Source organism: Pyxicephalus adspersus, chromosome 3 (assembly GCF_032062135.1).
Source record: "Pyxicephalus adspersus chromosome 3, UCB_Pads_2.0, whole genome shotgun sequence".
Lineage (NCBI taxonomy): Eukaryota > Metazoa > Chordata > Amphibia > Anura > Pyxicephalidae > Pyxicephalus > Pyxicephalus adspersus.
In genome coordinates, this window is record NC_092860.1 from 83,670,400 (window position 1) to 83,690,517 (window position 20,118).

General features: G+C 34.9%; 3 protein-coding genes across 3 annotated transcripts; all 3 read left to right on the forward strand.

Annotated features, from left to right (window-relative positions):
• The first annotated feature begins 3,100 nt into the window (after nt 1–3,100).
• LOC140327757 (C-X-C motif chemokine 10-like) lies at nt 3,101–4,774 on the forward strand. Its single transcript, XM_072407103.1, has 4 exons — nt 3,101–3,284; nt 3,399–3,522; nt 3,618–3,701; nt 4,216–4,774. The coding sequence occupies exons 1-4, from the start codon at nt 3,116–3,118 to the stop codon at nt 4,250–4,252; spliced, it is 414 nt and encodes a 137-aa protein (XP_072263204.1). The 5' UTR covers nt 3,101–3,115; the 3' UTR covers nt 4,253–4,774.
• A 3,072-nt stretch (nt 4,775–7,846) lies between these two features.
• On the forward strand, nt 7,847–9,251 carry LOC140327758 (C-X-C motif chemokine 10-like). The gene is made up of 4 exons (XM_072407104.1): nt 7,847–7,925; nt 8,057–8,180; nt 8,278–8,361; nt 8,837–9,251. Exons 1-4 carry the CDS (start codon nt 7,865–7,867, stop codon nt 8,871–8,873), a joined length of 306 nt encoding a protein of 101 aa, XP_072263205.1. The 5' UTR covers nt 7,847–7,864; the 3' UTR covers nt 8,874–9,251.
• Nucleotides 9,252–17,583: 8,332 nt separating this feature from the next.
• On the forward strand, nt 17,584–19,788 carry LOC140327759 (C-X-C motif chemokine 10-like). Its single transcript, XM_072407105.1, has 4 exons — nt 17,584–17,694; nt 17,806–17,929; nt 18,194–18,277; nt 19,491–19,788. The coding sequence occupies exons 1-4, from the start codon at nt 17,634–17,636 to the stop codon at nt 19,543–19,545; spliced, it is 324 nt and encodes a 107-aa protein (XP_072263206.1). The 5' UTR covers nt 17,584–17,633; the 3' UTR covers nt 19,546–19,788.
• Nucleotides 19,789–20,118: the final 330 nt, after the last annotated feature.

The window sequence follows — 20,118 nt, forward strand, 5'->3', positions numbered from 1 at the left end:
GAACATACTGCCTTAGTAAAATATGGATTTTCCAAGGGACTTTCCAGAAGAAAAAATAGATAAGAGGTTTCTTTTACTAACAAGCTTGCACATTGAAAAAAAGTATTTAGAAGCAGCACAATTTATTTCCAGGAACACTGGCTTTCACTTTCACTTCTCCATCTACATTGTGCAAACACGACACAACGCTGGAACAAACCACAGGAGCCTATATTTGGTTTACATTCTGAGGAGAAACCCCAGCAAAAGTACCATACAACCAAAAGATATTACAGTAAATCCCTCCAATAAATATAAAGGCAGCAATACAATAATGGGTATATAACAAATGCTTATACTGCTACAGTACAGCTATTAGTTTTTTTTAGTAACATTTCATTACTATATATTATTAGACCCATTTAGACTATTTAGACCCATCAAATACATTTTAAGGTAATGCGAAACATCTAAACTGGACTGACATGAGAAGATCATCTAAAAGTATACAAGCTAAAAGTATAAACAGTGCAAGGTAATGAAATTATACCATCACTTGCAAAAAAAAAACATTACTCACTGAGTGATTTGATCTGCAATATTTTTTTTTCCAAGGACGTGCTCCTTTCATTAATTTCTGCTCCGTTTGCCTCTGATGACTTCTTGTTCTGTTTTTATCATCATACCCCTCTTACCACAAGATATTTATTTGTCCCAATTTTTTTTTTTATAAATACACTATAATTTTACAAAATTGCGAATACCTGGTAAAATACATTACGTGGTTATTAAGAAGGTGAAGATATTAAAATTTTTACTGGTTTAAAGGAGGGACACCACTTTAACACAATATAACATTGTATGTAAGTCTGTGTATGATGTGCTACACATCTAGGTGTTAGGGTGTTTGATGGTTATTATGGTTGTTTTTAATGTCATGTAATTACTAGGACTAGGTACCTTAACTTAATTAGTTTTTTGAAGACTGTCCACTCATATCCTTACAGCTAAGAGATATTTGATCTCCCTAAAATTGAGGTCCACTCTCTCTCCAACCCTTGTAGATTTTTTTACCTGGTGAAAGATGTGCAACTAAGGCAAATGTTAACTGCCCAACTGCAAGATCATTCGGAGAAACATTTTGAAATTTGGGCCCCATGGAAAAAAATATATCTGATAACTATATGACTGGGATAGAACATAACCTACCCCCTATGTTATCAAGTCTTTTTTATTATAACTTGTATTTAGGCTGCTCAGATCTGTCCTTTCTTCCACTTCTTTTCTTTATCTTTCCCATCCACAGCATCAGCCATTAGTGCCCTAATTTGCAAATTTAGCATGTATTACATGCTGGTATTGTGTATTGAATTGTTATATTCTATATAATGCAATAGTTCAATGGAGGAGGGATTGGACTCTATTCTGCTTTTGTTTTTTGTTATACAGGTAGTCCTAGGGTTAAGGACATTGGACATACAGGTGACTACTAAATATGAACCAGCTTCCCTGCTCACTCCTGTGCAGGACGGACGCTGGATTGGGGGGGGGGGGGGGGATTGTACCTGTTTCGATCTACATACAAATTCAACTTAGGAACAAGTCTACAGTCCCTATCTTGTATGAAACCGGGGGACTACCTATATGTATATATTGCCTTCATTTTTTATTAGTTGTTAATATCTGTTCAAACTAAAAAATCTTTAAAAAAATTGAATTTTAAAAAAAGATAATAAAAATTGTCAACACGTGAAACTGTAAAACTATGTATGTATGGACAGACCTGGGTTAAAGAGAAGAAATTGGCAGCTGATGTTTTGTTACATTTTGTTATTTTATTTTTCCACTGAAGTTCTATAAGAACCAGCATTTGCTAATTTGACAGTAGGCAACACTAAACAGTACGAAAACCACGCACTGCCACCTCTTTCATTCTCTTTTGGGTTGCTGTGGGTAGATGTAGTGTCTTCCCCGAGCCTGTGGCTCCCTGGGGCAAGGAAGCAGTAAACGCACCACAACCTCACCAACAGTCTGAAAATAGCCTGATTCTAATTTTAGAACCAAAAACAAAAAAACAACAAATACCTTGCTTTATTCATACACTATTTACTCCATTCAGATGGTGCTTTGTAACATTTTTCTGAATATGGGCATCTCTGAGCTACCTAACTTATTAATGAACTGAGAGAAGAGAATGAGTTTGAGGGAGGCTAAGAAACAAATTGCTTTCATTGTACAGGATTTCTCCTTTTTTGTGTATAGATATACCATATAACTACAAGGTGGCAAAAATAAGATTTCCACATGCAGATCTATTTTACAATGCTGCCCCAATTTATTAAATTGGTTGCAATCATTGAGCCATTTTTACTACCAAGGAGGTAATTACATGTTGGATCTGCACGTTAACACAAGTTTTTAAATGCATGAATTTTTACAATATTTTAAATATTATATTATTGCAATTGAAACACATTAACCTGGAAGATTCCTACAAGCAAAAAGTGTTTCTAACCCAAAATGCAAACATTTATCATTGCAATTTACCAGTCACTATAACAGATCAACAGTTTTTATGTACTATTACATAAAATGTAGTTAGCCTAAAAAAAATTAAAACTTGTGCATCCGCTATATCCAAGGACTGGTAAACTACAATATATTATATGTGTTGTAGGATTAGATATACCACAACTATAGATATATCAACATAACTGCAACAGATCTCTTTTTAATAATATGGAAACGGTCATTATGACACTGATCACATATATACAGTACAATATAAGACATTTGTCAGACACATAGCAAGGAAAGTCGGGTAGATTGAGTTGTAGTCTCAGACATTTATTCAGGCATTTTGGTATTATATTGTAAAAAGATCAAGATGAAAAATTATAAACTCTGACTGAAGTATAAATAAATGTACTAAAACTTTTTCTTCTATGCCTTTTTTAGCCATACTGATTTCTAAGAAAATCCCCTTAAGACAGGAATTTCCAAAAAGGTCAATGAGTAGCTTTATATTTGTAGGCAAAAAAACGATTACTCTGTACTTTCACTTCTTAAACCCTTCATACAAAACTGAATTATGGAAGGAAATCAGTGAATGTCATCATCCCCCGGTCATTAGATCATGGCATTATGCAATCCAGCTGAAGTGTATATAAACAGACCAATGCTGCTGCATTTCACTCAGCTGTCTCCTCCAGATCTTAGTCAGAGAGCTTCCAGCACCATCAACATGGACAACAAGTGTGCCATCATCATGTGTGTTTTCCTGTTCTCTACACCTCTCATACAAGGTACAGTCAATTATATATTATATTATGTGGGTGTATAATTGCAGACTTTCTTTTGTACTTCCTTTGTCATTTTCTATATGATATTAATCTTTCTATTTTTATTTTTGTGATCAGGGTTTGCCATTCCACGTGGGAAACGTTGCCTGTGTAATAAACTATCTAACCAGGTGAATGTCATGGCTCTGGCACAACTGGATGTTTATCCAAGAAGCTCTTTGTGTGAAAACACTGAATACATGTAAGTAGGATGCACATGGATTACATAATGTATTACAATATCTATTTCTTCTTATTAAATGATGGGTAATGGTTTTCTTAATATTTTTTTAATAGTGTTACATTGAAAAGCTCCGGTGCTACAAAATGTGTCAGTCCTGACCTGAAAGAAATAAAAGCTCTGCTCAGTGGAAGAAATCGGTAGGTGCTTTTATTTGTAATCATATTCAGATATCTTGTTATTTTTCAATGTGCCAAAAATCTACATTCAGGTATACTAAGTGTAGGGGTATAAGTGATATATTATTTTATTTATGTGAATTTAGATTTAGCTGAGCTGTGCATTCAATGTCCCGACAATTTTTAAATGTTTACAGTGCTCTTAATGGTCAAAACCAGATAGGGCAAAATCACAGGTGTCAATGTATGTATTAAATATACAATTTAAATATAAATATATGAATATAAATGAAATACATTTGTATAGATTTTTATTCTCTATTTCTCAAATCGCAAATAGTGAGCTTACTCTGTTAAACAAATGCAGGTGATGTAGCAATGGGTGTCACCTGTATGCAGGTTACTAGAAAGATTCCAGCCAACACAAAATTGAGTTTTTAAAAACATAGTTCTTAATTATTATGCTTTACCTTATTTATTGTATTGTGTTTTTGATAAGGCAACCTTATGCAATGGTATATTTTTAATTCTCCAGGTTTCTGAAACATATTACTGTGATCAGACACCCCTGAGTGAATATGCAAGAAGAAAGAAATGGCAGAAGATGGAAAGACTTCAAAAAAAAAAACATCTACATTCCCCATCATGCAATCATGGATAAGCGGGAATGTGTATACAGTGCTGGAAAATGCAAACATTTGTAAATATTTAATGTATATTGTTTTGTTTTAAAGCAAGTTCAAGTATTTAAAATTTGTATGTCTTTTCCATTTCACTAAATGGATAAAGATTATCGTTGCAAAACTTCCTTCTGCTCAGGAAATGGCTTATAAGGCCTGGGAAGGCTAACAAGTGTAAGGAAGCGAAGAGCAAGAAGCTTATGTCTTTCTGGATGGTGATATAAAAACAATTGCAGTATATCATCTCCCGGGAATTCGTAAAAGTAGGAGAATGAGTTCTAATCATTACGATATGTTTATACCTGTAAATACCATCTATTTAAACTATATCGATGTAAATACATACCTATCAAAAAATGTTCTATTTAAAATTTTTCTAATTTATATTTTCATAAATAAATCTACTAAAAACAATGCTTGTATGTGCTTGTATTTGTTTGAACCAAGCAATGGCTCAAAAAGAAAAAAACGGAGAGTTAGGTTGTGGCTAAGTCCTAATTTAAATACCCCTGAAATGTTGCAGGGAGATTGACGGCAATTCATGGATGGAAACCGAAAATGGTATTGTTCCTATAGGCATTTTTCATGGAGAAGCGATAAAAAAAATATTACAAGTCAATGTTAAAACCTGGTGGAATATTATACAAAATGAATTTTAAAAGTAATTTCTGTTAAATAGGCCTAGGCTTGATTGCTTGTTTAGAAATTATGTAAGTGTATTTTCCAGCAAAACATTGGTATATGGTCCTCCAATCAAAGAGGTTCATAATGTTGGTTCTGTGGACTTGGTACAAATCAAAACTTATCGGGAAAAATGTCTACAAAATCAAGATAATGAAAAATTTATACTTATACCATTGATTAGTTTAGTGTATTGCTGTTACATTTTCAATGTTATCTAATGTACTCATAGATATAAATAAATGAGTGTGTATTGTTTAGAAAGTCAAATGTTTTATGGATAATATAACAAATAATGATCTAATATTAGGGAGAAGTAAGGTTAAATACTTTACAAATGTAGAAAATCAAGACACATAATCAAGGGTATGTTTGAAAACCAGGCAAAATCATTTAAGTCATTTAAAATCATTTGCAATGCATGTCAATTGTAGGTTACCAGGTTTGCTTGGATACCCAGACTGTGTATGCACGTACACTGAGCTAGACATAAAAAGTAGGTAGTCTGAGATCACTCTGAACCCCCTGCCACATTAATGCTGGTTTGTTTGACAAAAATTAAGATTCAGATTCTCAACAGCCACTTTTCCCTGTTTCTTCCTCTATACCGGAATTAGGACTTTTGGATTTTGAAGGAACCCACGGAGAAAGATGAAAGAGAATTTTGAGCTATGAGTCAAATAAAGTGGTAACTATCTGACACAAAAATGATTTCCTATTCAGCATTTGACAATCTCTATCCCTTTATGAGGAATCAACTTTTATTATTATTATTATTATTATTATTATTAATAATAAACAGGTTTTATGTAGCACCAACATATTACACAGCGCTGTACATTAAATAGGGCTGTATAATAAATAACGCTGTACAATAAAAACCTATTGATTATCTACGACTAAGCTCTGATGTATCAGCAGTTAATAAAAATTTGTTTCCCAGGGACTGGACCAATCCCATAGATAGGTTATCTATCCCCAACCCAGCTAGGTGAGCAATGTCAGATGTATACTCAACCTACTGTATTTACCTAGACTAGGTGACCACACAACTTGGTTTGTGCAGATGAATTTAACATTTCCTGGACAGAACGCCATCCAACATATTACTGGACTTTCGTCAGTGTTGGTCTGTGTTATCCTCGGCCATGTACAGGAAAATGACTGTAAAACATTTTCATTATGCCTACAGTTGACAGTCGAAAATCCGACCATCGATAATTCGTTTCCTTCAGTTTTCAGGCATTAATTTCAGATTGCATTTTCAATACAGGGACTGCTGTTACATTTTTCTTGCAGTAGATCGCATCGCAGTGGATAAAAGAAAAATGTAACAAATGTATCAAATTATTACTGTGCTGTAAAATGTGTTACAGAGTAAGAGATACTTATACTACAATGTCAGCAGGTTCTCCTGTGCTCAGCGCGCATAAAACAGTTCCTTGATAATTTGAAAACAGTACACAACAGTTCTACCAATTATTTTTAAGGCACTGGAGGTTAAAAAGGGGGAGACGTTCCTTTATTCAAAACCTCTAGTGCTCTCTGATTGGCTGAGGAAGGCTCTACCTCTCAGAGTGAGTCATGCGGCTTGCGTTTATAAATTAACGTGGCCATGGGAAAAATCAGAGGATTTTTCCAACGCTGCATTATGTTCATGAGCAGCCAGCCTTGAGACTCACACTGTGTTTCTGGATGAAGAAACTCTATCAGGGAACACATAGTACAGGACTGCAACAGCAATCAGGTTAGCAGAGCTGCTCCGCTCCCCTGATTGCTGTTGCCGCCCTGTAGTATGTGTTCCTGGATAGAGTTTCCCTATCCGGGAACACAGGACTCCTGTGTTCTTAGATAGAGAAACTCTATCCAAAAACACATACAAGTAGTAGAGGGCTGCAAGAGCAATCGGGAGCGGAGCTGACAGCTTCGCTTCCCTTATTGGTCTTGCAGGTCCCAAAAATTAGGTCTCACCATCCGAATTTACAAATGCCATTCTCGCCTACATGTTTGGTAAGCGAGAACGGCCCAATTCGCCGCAAGACCGAATTTAATACATTCGCTCGCTCATCCCTGGATGAAATATTTTAAATGTATGTTTAGAAATAATAAACCTCAACTGCAACAGATCTCATTTTAACAATATGGAAATGATAATTGTGTCAGATAAATATGCTCCTCCTTGTTATCAAACATTTAAATAGTCAATAGAGATTTCAGGTGAAAAGATTAGCTGAAATTTAGAAATTATAGACATTATTGGTTTATTAGTCATTATTAGACTGATATAAACAGTATACACATATAGTACAGCACAGTACAATAAAAGACATTTGTCAGACACAGAACAAGGAAAGTCGGGTAGACTGAGTTGGCAGTTCATGCTCCATGCAGCCGCAGGCATTTAAAAAAAACATGCAGACTTGTCCAGGCATTTTGGAATAATATCATAAGCATGAGAAGCATGAGAAAAAATATAACCTTTATACAGATGTCATATGTGAATGAAAAAATGAATCAAGTTACTAAAACATGTTTTTTAATACTCTTTCAGCCATACACTAAATCTTGGGAAAGTCCCTTGAGACAGGAATTTTCATAAAGGTCACTGAGTAGCTTTATGTTTGTGGGAAAAGGTCTTCAATTGTTCTTCCCTTTCTTAAAGCCTTCATACAAATTGAAATTTGGAAGGAAATCAGTGAATGTCTTCATCCGCCGGTCAATAGATCATGGTATTATGCAATCCAGCTTAAATGTATATAAACAGACCAATGCTGCTGCACTTTACACAGCATTCATAGTCAAAGAAGTTCCAGCACCATCAACATGGACAACAAGTGTGCCATCATCATGTGCGTTGTCCTGTTCTCTACACCTTTCATATACGGTACAGTCAATTATATATTATATTATGTAAAATCTGTGTATACTTACTATTACTATACTACTATCTTTTGTACTTCCTTTGCCATTTTTTTATAAAATCATTGATCATTCTATTTTTATTTTTGTGATCAGGGTTTGCCATTCCACGTGGAAAACGTTGCCTGTGTAATAAACTATCTAACCAGCTGAATGTCATGGCTCTGGCACAACTGGATGTTTATCCAAGAAGCTCTCTGTGTGAAAACACTGAATACATGTAAGTAGGATGCACATGGATTACATAATGTATTTATACGATATCTATATCTATTCACCAAATGATGGGTAATGGTTTTCCTAATATTTTTTTAAAGTGTTACATTGAAAAGCTCCGGTGCTACAAAATGTGTCATTCCAGACCTTAAAGACATAAAAGCTCTGCTCAGTGGAAAAAATCGGTAGGTGCTTTTATGTTTATTTATCTCAAGATATTTTGTTATTTCATAGTTCAATGTGCACAATGTCCACACACCAAAAATGTACATACAGGAATACTACATGTAGGGATGATAATGATATAAAAATGTATTTGTATTGCATTTATATCCAGAGCTGTGCATAAAATGTTCCCATAATTTCCCCCTGTTTACAGTTCTCTTAAACCAGATAACTGGGCAAAAGTATAGGTATAAAGGGTCCCATTAAATATAAAAGTTAAATACATAAATATAAATATATATGGATATAAATTAAATACATATGTATTCATTTTTTATTATTCTGTTTCCCAAACCACAAATAGCTAACACTTGTACAGGGAAATTAGGATGGAGTTTATTATTTATTGAGATATCTCTCAATTGCTATGTTGTACTTTGTTTTGTGTTTTGGATAAGGCAACTTTTATGCAATGTCATATTTTCCATCCTCCAGGTTTCTGAAACATGTTACCGTGGTCAGACACTCCTGAGTGAATGTGCAAGCTGAATGAAATGGCAGAAGATGGAAAGCCTTCTAATAAATTTAAGTCTATATCCCCTATAGTTTAAAGCCTCTTTTTTGTAGGAAAGGGAGCTTTGGCATGACTTATTTTACCTAAAAAGCACAAAGCTTTATCAAAACTTTCCTGAGCAGAGAATGGCACAGAATACCTCAATGTTTGCTGTATTACATAGTACCCTGTGTAATTTTTAAAGGGTACACATGAAAACTGTGGTAGAAGAAAGAATGGAGTAATAATCTTTACTGTATGTCTATACTAGTAAATACCAACTATATGTAAATACACACCTATGAAGATAATGTTGTATATAAAATATATCTAATTTATATTTTTTCTAAATAAATCTAAAAAAAATAAATTTTGGTGTGCTTATTTTGCTCTAAGTGTATATATATATATATATATATATATATATATACATATATATATACATATTGGTTATGTTTAACACATATTGTGCAGCAGATCTGAAACTGGCAGTATTGCTTCCCAGGGATTCCTATTGGGTCAAACACAAGCTAATAACACTCAATACAAGGGATAATTACTACAGCCGTTAAAGTCTACCCTACAGTATTTAGGTCGTTAAGATCTAACTACTGCAACCTTTTTATTCTGTGGACCTTTGTAATAATATTATTTGAAAATACACATCAGTTATAACAATACTAATGCTACCAATTTATTTTAAGCTAATTTATAAAGTAAATGTCAGGTGGTGTTACCAAATCACTCATAGGTGCTCCAAGAATTTCAATTTATACAATATAAATATATATTGTATACATAAATATATATTGATATACATCAAAATTGTATTGTGAAATTTGCAGGTAACTTATTGAACATAAAACAGGTATTTTAGAGCAATGGAACTGATTTACTAAAGCTCTCCAAGACTGGAGAAGATATACTTTTATCAATAAACCTGGGTGATTCAGCAAACCTAGAATGGCTTTCTTAAAAATGATTTGATATTTTTTAGCAAATGTTTTTATTCCTGGACCAGATTCATTTAAGGTTTGCTGGATCACCTAGGTTCACTAATGAAAGTCTATCTTTTCCAGTATTGGAGAGCTTTAACAAGTCAGTCCCAATGTACTATGGACTAATGAATCACAGACAGAATTATTTGGATACAGTAACAGAAGATATGGTTTGGCACAAAATGAAGACCGAATTTAGGAGATTTTTTTAAAGATATTTATGCCTAAAGTTTAGTATGATAGTAAAACATGATAGGAGGTGTGTATGAAAAAAAGTATTTGCCTTCCAAAAAGAATAATAGAGCAAGTTGCCATGCAACAAATCGGCAAATACACAGACTTGAATAAAGGACAGAGTTGACACCTGCTGAAGAGAGGGAACCAACATGTATGGGAAGCACAGTAAGGGTTTTTTTTATGATTTGGGGTTGATTTGCTGCTAAATGCCTGGGCACTGTCTAAAGTTTGGGGACTGAAGTGGCAATTGATTTTTCAATGCAGTAATGTTTCAAAGCACACTAGGAAATCCAATAGTTCTAAAAGAAAAAAAAGGAGGGTTATCAGCTGGCTTAGTCAAAGCCCTGATTTAAAACCAACTAAAAAATGTAGGCAAAAGGGAAATGTTTAGAAGAAAATCAATTAACATGTAATCATTTTTTTGTGTAGGAGTGAAAATAAAATATCACAAAATGTGATCACAATGTTAAAACTGGATGAGTACAAAAAGGCATTTGAGAAGTAATATCTGCTAAAGAAGGCCATAAAGCCATATGTGGCCAAAGGTACCTAATTTTTGCATTACATACCACTACTTGATATTTTTGTTGAATAAATTTCCCTTATGTTTTAAATTTAAGTTTATCACATTTTCTTTGTAGGTACTGTATGAATGAAGATCTAATCTTTGCCTTAAATATGCCTGTTTATATTTTTGAAAAAGTCAATATTTCCCATGAAATGTACAAACTTTATCAAATGACTGTATATGAAATGTTTGCATTCTAAAGCCTCTCACCAACCTATTGCCACTTGCATCCAAACCCCACAGATTTCAAAGCCATTATGTTTATTGCATATTGTATGTTGCTGAGCGGATCCCCTATAATTTACTTTTTATTACAATTATTGTGGGGGTCTCCAGCTCCCGTAGACATGACATGTAAAGGGATGTTTCACTCATAAATTATTATTTTCTTTATTAGTGTAATTGTTTGTTAAGGATACTCCCCCCAATATAGGGATATATGACTTTTACTGTCAGCATTACAAAATTTGCATTGACCTGTGGAAAGTTGGATAAAATATTACCCCTAGTATAACAACTATATAAAATTAGAAATACTCTTTTGATATATCTCATCAGGAAACACCAGTAGCCTCTACATAGCTGGCCATATACATTTGACTCTTTGTTAAGAATTTAAAATGTAATGTATGTTCCCAGAAAAAGGAGGTTGATAATGATGGTTCTGTTGATTTAGAACAAATTAAATCCTATAAGAATAAATGTCTATTTAAAAATCAAGAGATAAATAATAATAAAAAAATTCCCTGTATACCTTTCACTAGGTCATAGGTGTTCATTTTTCAATGTTATCTAATATGCTCTTAATTAAAATTATTTTTTTTTAAATGTTTAGAAAGCCAAATGCCATATGGATAACACATAATTTTCTATTCTTACAGACAAAGAAGGTTAATGGTTCACAGAGTGTGGAAAATTGTTTAAATGTATCTGTTTCCTATGTATTGTGCTGAAATGCACGTGTTTCTTTAGTATTGAGGTTGAATCTTTGTACTGCTGACTGGTTAGCTTTACCTATGATTCTCTCTTGATGTGGGTAAGTTCATTTCAAGGGGGCATGGGCAGGAAAATTTCTTTTTTTGAAACTGGATTTTTATTAAGAATTTTCATAAACAATAACAGAAAAAACAGAGAAAGGACAAATTCCAAACATAAACATAGTGCACAGTATACCGGATAATTAACAGTACATCAAAAAGAATCATACAAATAACATATTTAAAAAATAGCAGCAAAATGTAAACCAAACTGTATAATCTCATATGGTGAGAAAGTAAAAGATGAATATCCAGTATACACAAAACATTAACAAAACATAAAAATAAACAGGTAGGGTGCAAACAGGTTGGATAAGGAGGATGGGGGCCGGGGGGTCAGGAATATTTCTAATACTTCCTAAAGCTGCGTACACACTTCCAATTTTTATCGTTGGAAATGAACGACGAACGAACGATCGATTGGGCAAAAATCGTTCGTAAAAAAAGTAACCAACAACGCCGACGAATGAGGATAGTCGTTGGAAATGAACGACCGGACCGGCGGATCGGATTGGACGACGATCGTTGACCATCTATCGTGTGTACGGTCGTTCATTGATTGTCCATGGTCTGAGCATGCGCGGTAAACGAACATTCGCTCACTTCCTGTGGTGCACGTCACTTCCTGTATCGTTCAAACGATCGCATCTATCGTGTGTACAATATCTGCAAACGATCGTGTCGTTATCTGTATGTACAGGATCGGTGCTATACGATCGTTCGCAGATATCGTGCAGGATCGTTCGTCGTTCGTTTACCAACGATAATAATTGGAAGTGTGTACGTAGCTTAAATGATATCTTATGTACTGAACTGCACAAAGTACTCCTTGATATACATTTATTGGAAACCTAGGAATTATAAAACAGTCCCTTCTTTGTCTCTTCTATTATGTTTATTCAAAGAAACCTACAGTATATTGAGGGAAGTTTAATGAGTACAATTTCTGACTGTCTTCTAAACAAGCTTATTACCTTACTCTGATTTCCATATTCAGGTTCTAATTCCAAAAACAAAAAAACAAATTTTGTGTACTTGTATAATGTACTTATTTGTATTACCTTTTTAAAATATTGTCTGTGTCATTAAAGCAGATTTGCATTGGCGTGATCATTTTGTGCCCCTAAGCTGCATCTTTAAGATACATGATGCCATTGCATGCCACTCCTGCAGTAGCCTTCTGTGTTACAGAGTGTGGATGTCTGCACCACACATCAAATATTTTCTCTTATCCCTGCCCTCCAACAGTTTTTTTAAAAAGAAGAAGATGTACAAAACGATCAAGTGATCACACTAAAGAAAGGAAAAGATACCTACTTGAGTGAAAGTAGGGATCACATAATGAGGATAACCAACGGGCCATTTGAATCTCTGATGCCGGTCATGGATCCTTTGGTTACAGTCTGTGAACAGATGCAAATCTCAAGTGAGAAATGTTTAAATTATTTAAATTAAAAAAAAAAAATATTATACTCATACTATTATATTATACTGTAAAATAAATGTTCATGAAAAACAATGTACTGCTTTTACACATATAAATCCACTGTATTGCATTCAATACAGTTATTATGTATGGATGGATTTGAATTTCCCGCCCCGCTCCGAACTGAACATACACACACACCGACGTCACCGGGAACTCACTCGAATGCAGAAGAAGCCGCCGGAGGAACATAGAAGACACAAAGGATGACACGGGGCGCCAGCAGATCAGGTAAGGAATGTATTTAGTATCTTTGCCATAGGTTTACCTATGTTACCGCTTCCAGCATTTTTTTCTACCCCAAGTCACACTCGGGGTTACCGCTGGGGAGGTTAATGCAATAGTTACCAGGCCATCTCAGATACACTGCAATGACTATGCACCTGATTAAATAAATCTCTCCAAGACTGTGAGGAAGATAGACTATCATAGGGCAACCCGGGTGATTTAGCAAACCTAGAATAGATCTGGTCCAGGACTGAAAACATTTGCCATCTAAGAGCAAATTATTTTAACTAATCCATTCCAGGTTTCCTGGTTCATCCAGGTTCTCCTATGATAGTCTATCTTCTCCAAGGTTTGGAGAGCTTTAATAAATCAGGCTGTATCTGTCTGTTTTAAACTCTAAAAACTTAAACACCATCAGATATCGAATTACTACTATATATGGACCAGAGATACCAATGACGCAGAATTTTACAAAACTCAGGCTTTCCTACTCTCTCTGGTACGAAAAGGAGTAGAGAAAACTGAGACAAAATTATTTTTAGAGAATCGCACAGTTCTGTTTTTTCCCTGATTTCTGTTAGTTTCATTTCTCATTTAAACGTCTTAGCGTGTGTCGCATACTACCCGGAAAAGGTTCAGACATTTATACAATAATAAAGGTTTCATTTTAAAGCAGGCCTATGACTAACATTTTCACTTTATATGAAAGGGTAGATAGTCCTTTTATATAAAGGAAAAAATAGCCACAGCAATAAAAACTAACCTACCTAACCTACATCACATATCCCAAAAGGCTTTGGATTGTTCCTTCCGCGCAGGGGCTTTTCCAGGGCTTTTACTATGTAATCTGCTTTTAAAACACAAAAACATAAAAATACAAATACATATTGTAGTGCAGCAAGCATCATTACCCAGTGCCCTGATTTACATTTTGCCCACTATTAGCCCTGACCTTGATCTGACCTTTTGATGACTTGTAAATCACTTCCTGAATGTATCATTTCATCACTTTGTCTTTGACCTTGATTGTTCCTGACTGATTGCTGGAGACCGCATGGCATCCAAAAGGCATCTCGCCAGTGCAAGTGCTGTTTTGGAAGAATTTGAAAGCAGTGATAGCGATTTGGAGTCCTTTGTGGAATCGAGCGATAGTGATTCACCAGGAAATTTGTCATCAGACAGCGAAAGTGAACTGAGCGACGATTCTGAACCTGAGGTCAGTGCTGTGCGCACATGGTGTCCTTTTAACCTTGATGTGGACAAGGCAGCATCACCAAGATTTCCATTCACTGGCGCACCTGGGTGGAAAATTGAGGCTGGATGTGACGACCCCCTGGCATACCTGAAGTTGTTTTTGACCGATGAAGTTATGGAAAAAATTCTTGCAGAGACAAACAGGTAAGCCGCTCTTGCGTTTGAAAATGTTTTTTTTTAAGTGTTTTGCTAATTTTTTTTTTATGCAAACGTGCTGCTTTGTGTTTGCTAACTTTTTGAAATTTTTGAAATTTTTTTGCCAATATTTTTTTTTATGTAAGCATGTATGCTGCTCTGTGTTTGCTAACTTTTTAATTTTTTTATGCCAACATGTATGCTGTTCTGTGTTTGCTAACATATTACTTTCAACCTTCACACTATAAAAGCACATATCCTAAAACACATTTTTTATTTTGTTTTATGCAGGTATGCTGGACAACAACAAGGTGCTCCACACCTGAGGTTTGCAAGAAGCAGAAAGTGGTAATCTGTGACCAGGGATGACATATGACTGTTTCTGGGCTTGGTGATCCTGCAGGGAGTTGTGGGCAAACCTGTGCAGAAGTGGTACCTGAAAGGGTCTGAGACACTCCATTTTGTTACCTGAGACACTCCATTTTGTTTTCCATTCTAGTTTTTAGTTATAAGAGATAGACGTATTCCTTGTTATTGTTCTGCCAAACAAGTGTTGCTGACAATTAATGAATAACAAGATGTCTTGTACATGTCTGAAACAATGTAGCAAAGCGGTTTTGTATTAGAACAAGGATACTATTATCTCTCTACTGTGGTAAATGAGCATGCACAGTGATATTTTTGTTATGTTATAAAAACTAGATGTTTGTTACAATAAAGTTGAAGATTGCTTGATACCATACAAGTGTATGCCTCGTTGAGTGATTCTTCCCGGGCGCGCCTGTTCTGATTTACTGAGAGACACTGGGATGATGAGAGATCTGAGAGGAATAGAGCCAAGAAACCTGCAGATCCTTTCAGTACCGGTCCAAGAATAAAATGATTGCCACTCCATTCTTTGGCACAGTCATGCCGGAATACCGCTTTTCCCTCATCGTGAAGTACCTGCACTTCGCGAACAATGAAGAATTTGATGAGACTACCCATCCTGCACCAAAACTCAAGAAAATTTGGGAAGAGTCTCAGATGATTCTACAAATTTTCCAGCAAACCTATGTGCCAGAAAGAGATGTCAGCATTGACGAAAGTCTAATGGCTTTCTCTAAAGGGGAGGCTCAGCTAGGTGCAGTACATTGCGTCAAAGAGGTCACGATTTGTCGTGAAGACCTATATGCTGTGCGAATCCTCATCTGGCTACATATGGAATACAGTACTGTACACTGGAAAAGGGATACAGTTCAACCCCAGATACAGCCATTATGCACTGGCCACATCTTCAGTGCTATCCCTCATTGCGCCATTGCTAGGTCAGGGGTATTGTGTCATAACTGACAATTTCTACACCTCTCCTGAGCTTTATGAGTTCCTCCTGCAACACAGAACAGATGCCTATGGAACCGTTGAGGCTAATTGGCGCAACCTGCCATCACTGCTTGCAAAAGGGAAGCTGAAGACAGGAGAAATTGTTGCCTGGCAGAAAGGCAAAATGATGGCCCTAAGATGGCGTGACAAGAAAGATGTGTGCCTGATGAGTACTGTCCATAATGCCTAACTGTTCTGGTACACACAAAACGTGGGAAAGAAGTGATGAAGCCACAGGTGGTGATTGACTACAACAACACCATGGGAGGTGTCGACAGAGCTGACCAAGCCATGACATTCTACCCAGCGATGAGGAAACAGCAAAGGAAGTACTACAAAAAGATTTTCAGGCATCTAGTTGAGCAGTGCCTATGGAATGCCTACGTTCTGTACAAAAAAAAATCAGAGGCCTGTGAATCATTCAGACTTCATTTTGCAAGTTTCCGAATCCATAGTCAAGAACCACAAACACCATCAGTGGCTATGAATAGACCTGGACGTCGTGCTTCCACCATTGTCAACCCAGAACGCCTGACCGGTCGTCACTTGGTTGAATACATCCCACCAACTCAGAAAAAGGCCGCACCTACAAGGATGTGCGTGGTTTGCTGCTCAAAGACCGATGACAGAGGAAGGAAGAAACGCAAGGAAACCAGGTTCTACTGTCCTAACTGTGATGTTGGACTTTGTGCAGCACCCTGCTTCAAAATCTACCACACCCGGGATGTCTACTAAAAATTAAAAAAATTTTTTTTTTAAATCTGCATTTAACTTATATTATTATTTATCAATAATATTGCACCCTTGTTTGGAAAATTTAGATGAGAGATTTTTGATAAAATATTTTTTTTGATAAATTACACTGTTGCGGTCTATTATTTCATTATTTTTTATAATTATGATTATAATATAATAAATAAATATAACTAATATACCCGAGAGTTAATCCTAAGAATTACAGGCCCACAATATAAACAAAAATTTCTATGCAAAAAAAAGGATCACTTTTTGCATCAAAAAACTGACAGAATTAGAACGCTAGGGGGGTTAAAATACATGTTCAGCCAATTCCTTTTTTGTACTTTATTGCTTGTTGATCCCGGTGCATCTTTTATTTACGCAATTATTATTATAAAATTTATAACAGTATGCCTGGCAAGTGGCATTTCTGGGAAACTCTTGTCTCTAGCAAGAATTATTATATGCCCAAGAATGGAATTTGTTTAGACGGGGAACAAAAAAAAAAGGATTTCAGGGACTTTCACTTCTTTTTTCTGTGATGCAAGTACCGGATATAAGAATTTCCTAGCCATGACACAAAGTCATGATGCAATCCAGTACATGCTTGTAGCATATAAATAGAGATACAATACTCCAAGCTGCTATCTGCACTAACTCTGCACTAAAGTCAAAGACATCACTACTACTGTCATCATGGATAACAAGTTTATTATTCTCATCTGTGTTTTCCTGTTCTCTGCTGCTTATATTCAAGGTATAACCATGTGCAACACATATATTATTTTAGTATTATTATATAGATTTATATTATATACTTTTTTTAGCATTGTTGCCCATGTTTCTAATTCATTTACCTTTTTAACAGGGTTTTCAATATCTCGAGGAAACCGTTGCTTGTGCACTAAGCTGTCCAACAGGCTCAATGTACTGGCACTGGAGAAACTGGAAATTTTCCCAAGCGGCCCCGGCTGTGAAAGGATTGAATACATGTATGTGGCTGAATAATTAAGGAAAATGTGTACTGAAGAAATTTGGAAGTTGCCATTATTTATCTCCCTAACAATTCTAACAATGCTAGTTCTGCCTGTCTTTGTATGTTGCTTTATTATGGTGAATAGATAAATGCAGAAAATAAAACAATCTACTGGTACACTATTGTATTGCAATGATCCTGGTATATTTTTGGGCTTTAGAGTATAAAGCTTAGTTGCTTTACTTATTTTAAACGTCTCCTTGTTTTCATTGATTTACAGTGCTACTTTGAGAAACTCTCCCACTCCAAAATGTGTGAGCCCCCACCTATTTGAAATAAGGGTATTACTGAGTGGAAAAAATCGGTGAGTGTTTATTACAATGAACATTGTCTGAAATTGCTTATATTTTTCATAGTGGTGCATGTCCTCTGAGCATTGTGCAAGTCATTTTAGAAGGGAATGTCAGGTTTGCAATCTTCATGCATTATCACTTTATTGGATATTAAGGATATTGTGCAGAATATGGTCTTCTTGTACAAGGATAATAATATTGTACGATTATGGTGGGAAAACAAAGGAAGAATATCAGGGCCTAGTTTAGGGATTTGGTAAGATTATTGTTAAGTTGACTTTAATGGTCAGCAGTGTTTGAGTTTGATGTAAGAAGTAAACAGAAAATATTATACTAAGTAGTTGAGGTTTAATCGTTCATCAGTAAGTGTCATAGTAGCAAGGTACACTGCGGGCATGCCCCTATTAGCTTGTGGTTGTTATAGTGATATGACATTTACCAAATGATCATTCATAATACTCACCTTCTGGCTAATGTTAATAGACCATATACCCTTTAAGTCCCATGCTGTTTAAATCACAGTACAAATAACAAATCTACTCTTCAATATAAATGTCCCCAAGTGTTTTTAAACAGTGTTAAGAACTCTCTATAGGGGTTAAAGTGTTAGAGTTGGGAGCAAAATGTATCTGATATGTTTAAAAAACGTTACCTGCATGGGTATAACATGGAAGAAAATCTTTAAACAACTTGAAAATATCACAATAGTACATTTTTTATAATAGCAATTTATAACAGTCTATTGTTTGTTTAGTCTTTTACATAACCTGACATTTTTGCTGAAAGTGCTGAAAGTGAACTAAATAAACTAAATTGACTGTGATGCAGTGTCACCCCAAAAGTCCCCCAGGTCACAAGCTAGGGCAACACAGATTCACGGGAAAGCAATTTGCCCTATGCTTTTTTCTCATGTAAAAAATACTTCATTCTGGGAACATAAACATATAAAGAAAGTATACAAAGAAGTAAATGCTTTTTATTTTATGTGCTACTGCTTTTTTTGTTTTTTATAATGCAAACAAAGATTTGGGGTCAAAGAAAACACCATGAAAAGAAAATATTTGAATGACAATATAAACAGGCAATAGACAAAGATTTTCTTCATATTTTAAAGTAACATTTGATAACTGTAATAGAAGCACTTTATGGGTATTGTTTATTGTTAGCATAGTTTTGCAACTGTTGTGGTTATCAAACTATTCACATCTCTCATTTTATTTCTAGGCAACTAAAACATATTCCAGTGATAAGACACCCAGGAATGAAAACATCAAATTAGGAACATTCTCATCATGCCTCACACAGTAGCTTTGTTGTCCTTTAAACCTTTTGATTATTTTTTTGTGAAATACCACTGTAAAAACCCTGTTACCTAAATTAATTGTATACAGAAAAATGTAAATATATTTATCATTTACAAAAAATGTGAATTCTTTAATGTAACATTTAATATAAAATAGTTTTAAAATGTGAATACAAAATATATTTTTTGTAGCTGATTTCAATAAAAAATATTTTTTATAATTTATTTTTATTTTAACTTTTATACTTTAAATGTAAATAGGACATAAAGTATGTGGGAAAACATTTACCGTATGTGTGTGTGCTTGGTTATGCATAGTGTAAAATTTAGACTGGGTAAAGATTATTTGTTATAATTCTGTGTATGTGCAAGTTAGATAAAGTATATGTAAACTCAATTACTAAAATGTCACTTAAGCTTTAAACATTTTAATATCAATATTAAATGGAATATAGAGGGTCATTATGAATACCTTTAAAGCTACAGTTTTACCTTAATTCAATAATGTGACAATGCTTATTCCCCTACCTCCCAATTGTGGTCCTGCAT

Bases quoted from the DNA above. Each gene is read 5' to 3' on its own strand.
- LOC140327757 (XM_072407103.1), top strand. From the start codon at position 3,116: ATGGCATTATGCAATCCAGCTGAAGTGTATATAAACAGACCAATGCTG. The intron at 3,285-3,398 runs GTACAGTCAATT...TTTTGTGATCAG, and splicing joins CTCTACACCTCTCATACAAG to GGTTTGCCATTCCACGTGGG. The intron at 3,523-3,617 runs GTAAGTAGGATG...TTTTTTTAATAG, and splicing joins TGTGAAAACACTGAATACAT to TGTTACATTGAAAAGCTCCG.
- LOC140327758 (XM_072407104.1), top strand. From the start codon at position 7,865: ATGGACAACAAGTGTGCCATCATCATGTGCGTTGTCCTGTTCTCTACA. The intron at 8,181-8,277 runs GTAAGTAGGATG...ATTTTTTTAAAG, and splicing joins TGTGAAAACACTGAATACAT to TGTTACATTGAAAAGCTCCG. The intron at 8,362-8,836 runs GTAGGTGCTTTT...TCCATCCTCCAG, and splicing joins CTGCTCAGTGGAAAAAATCG to GTTTCTGAAACATGTTACCG.
- LOC140327759 (XM_072407105.1), top strand. From the start codon at position 17,634: ATGGATAACAAGTTTATTATTCTCATCTGTGTTTTCCTGTTCTCTGCT. The intron at 17,695-17,805 runs GTATAACCATGT...CCTTTTTAACAG, and splicing joins CTCTGCTGCTTATATTCAAG to GGTTTTCAATATCTCGAGGA. The intron at 17,930-18,193 runs GTATGTGGCTGA...ATTGATTTACAG, and splicing joins TGTGAAAGGATTGAATACAT to TGCTACTTTGAGAAACTCTC.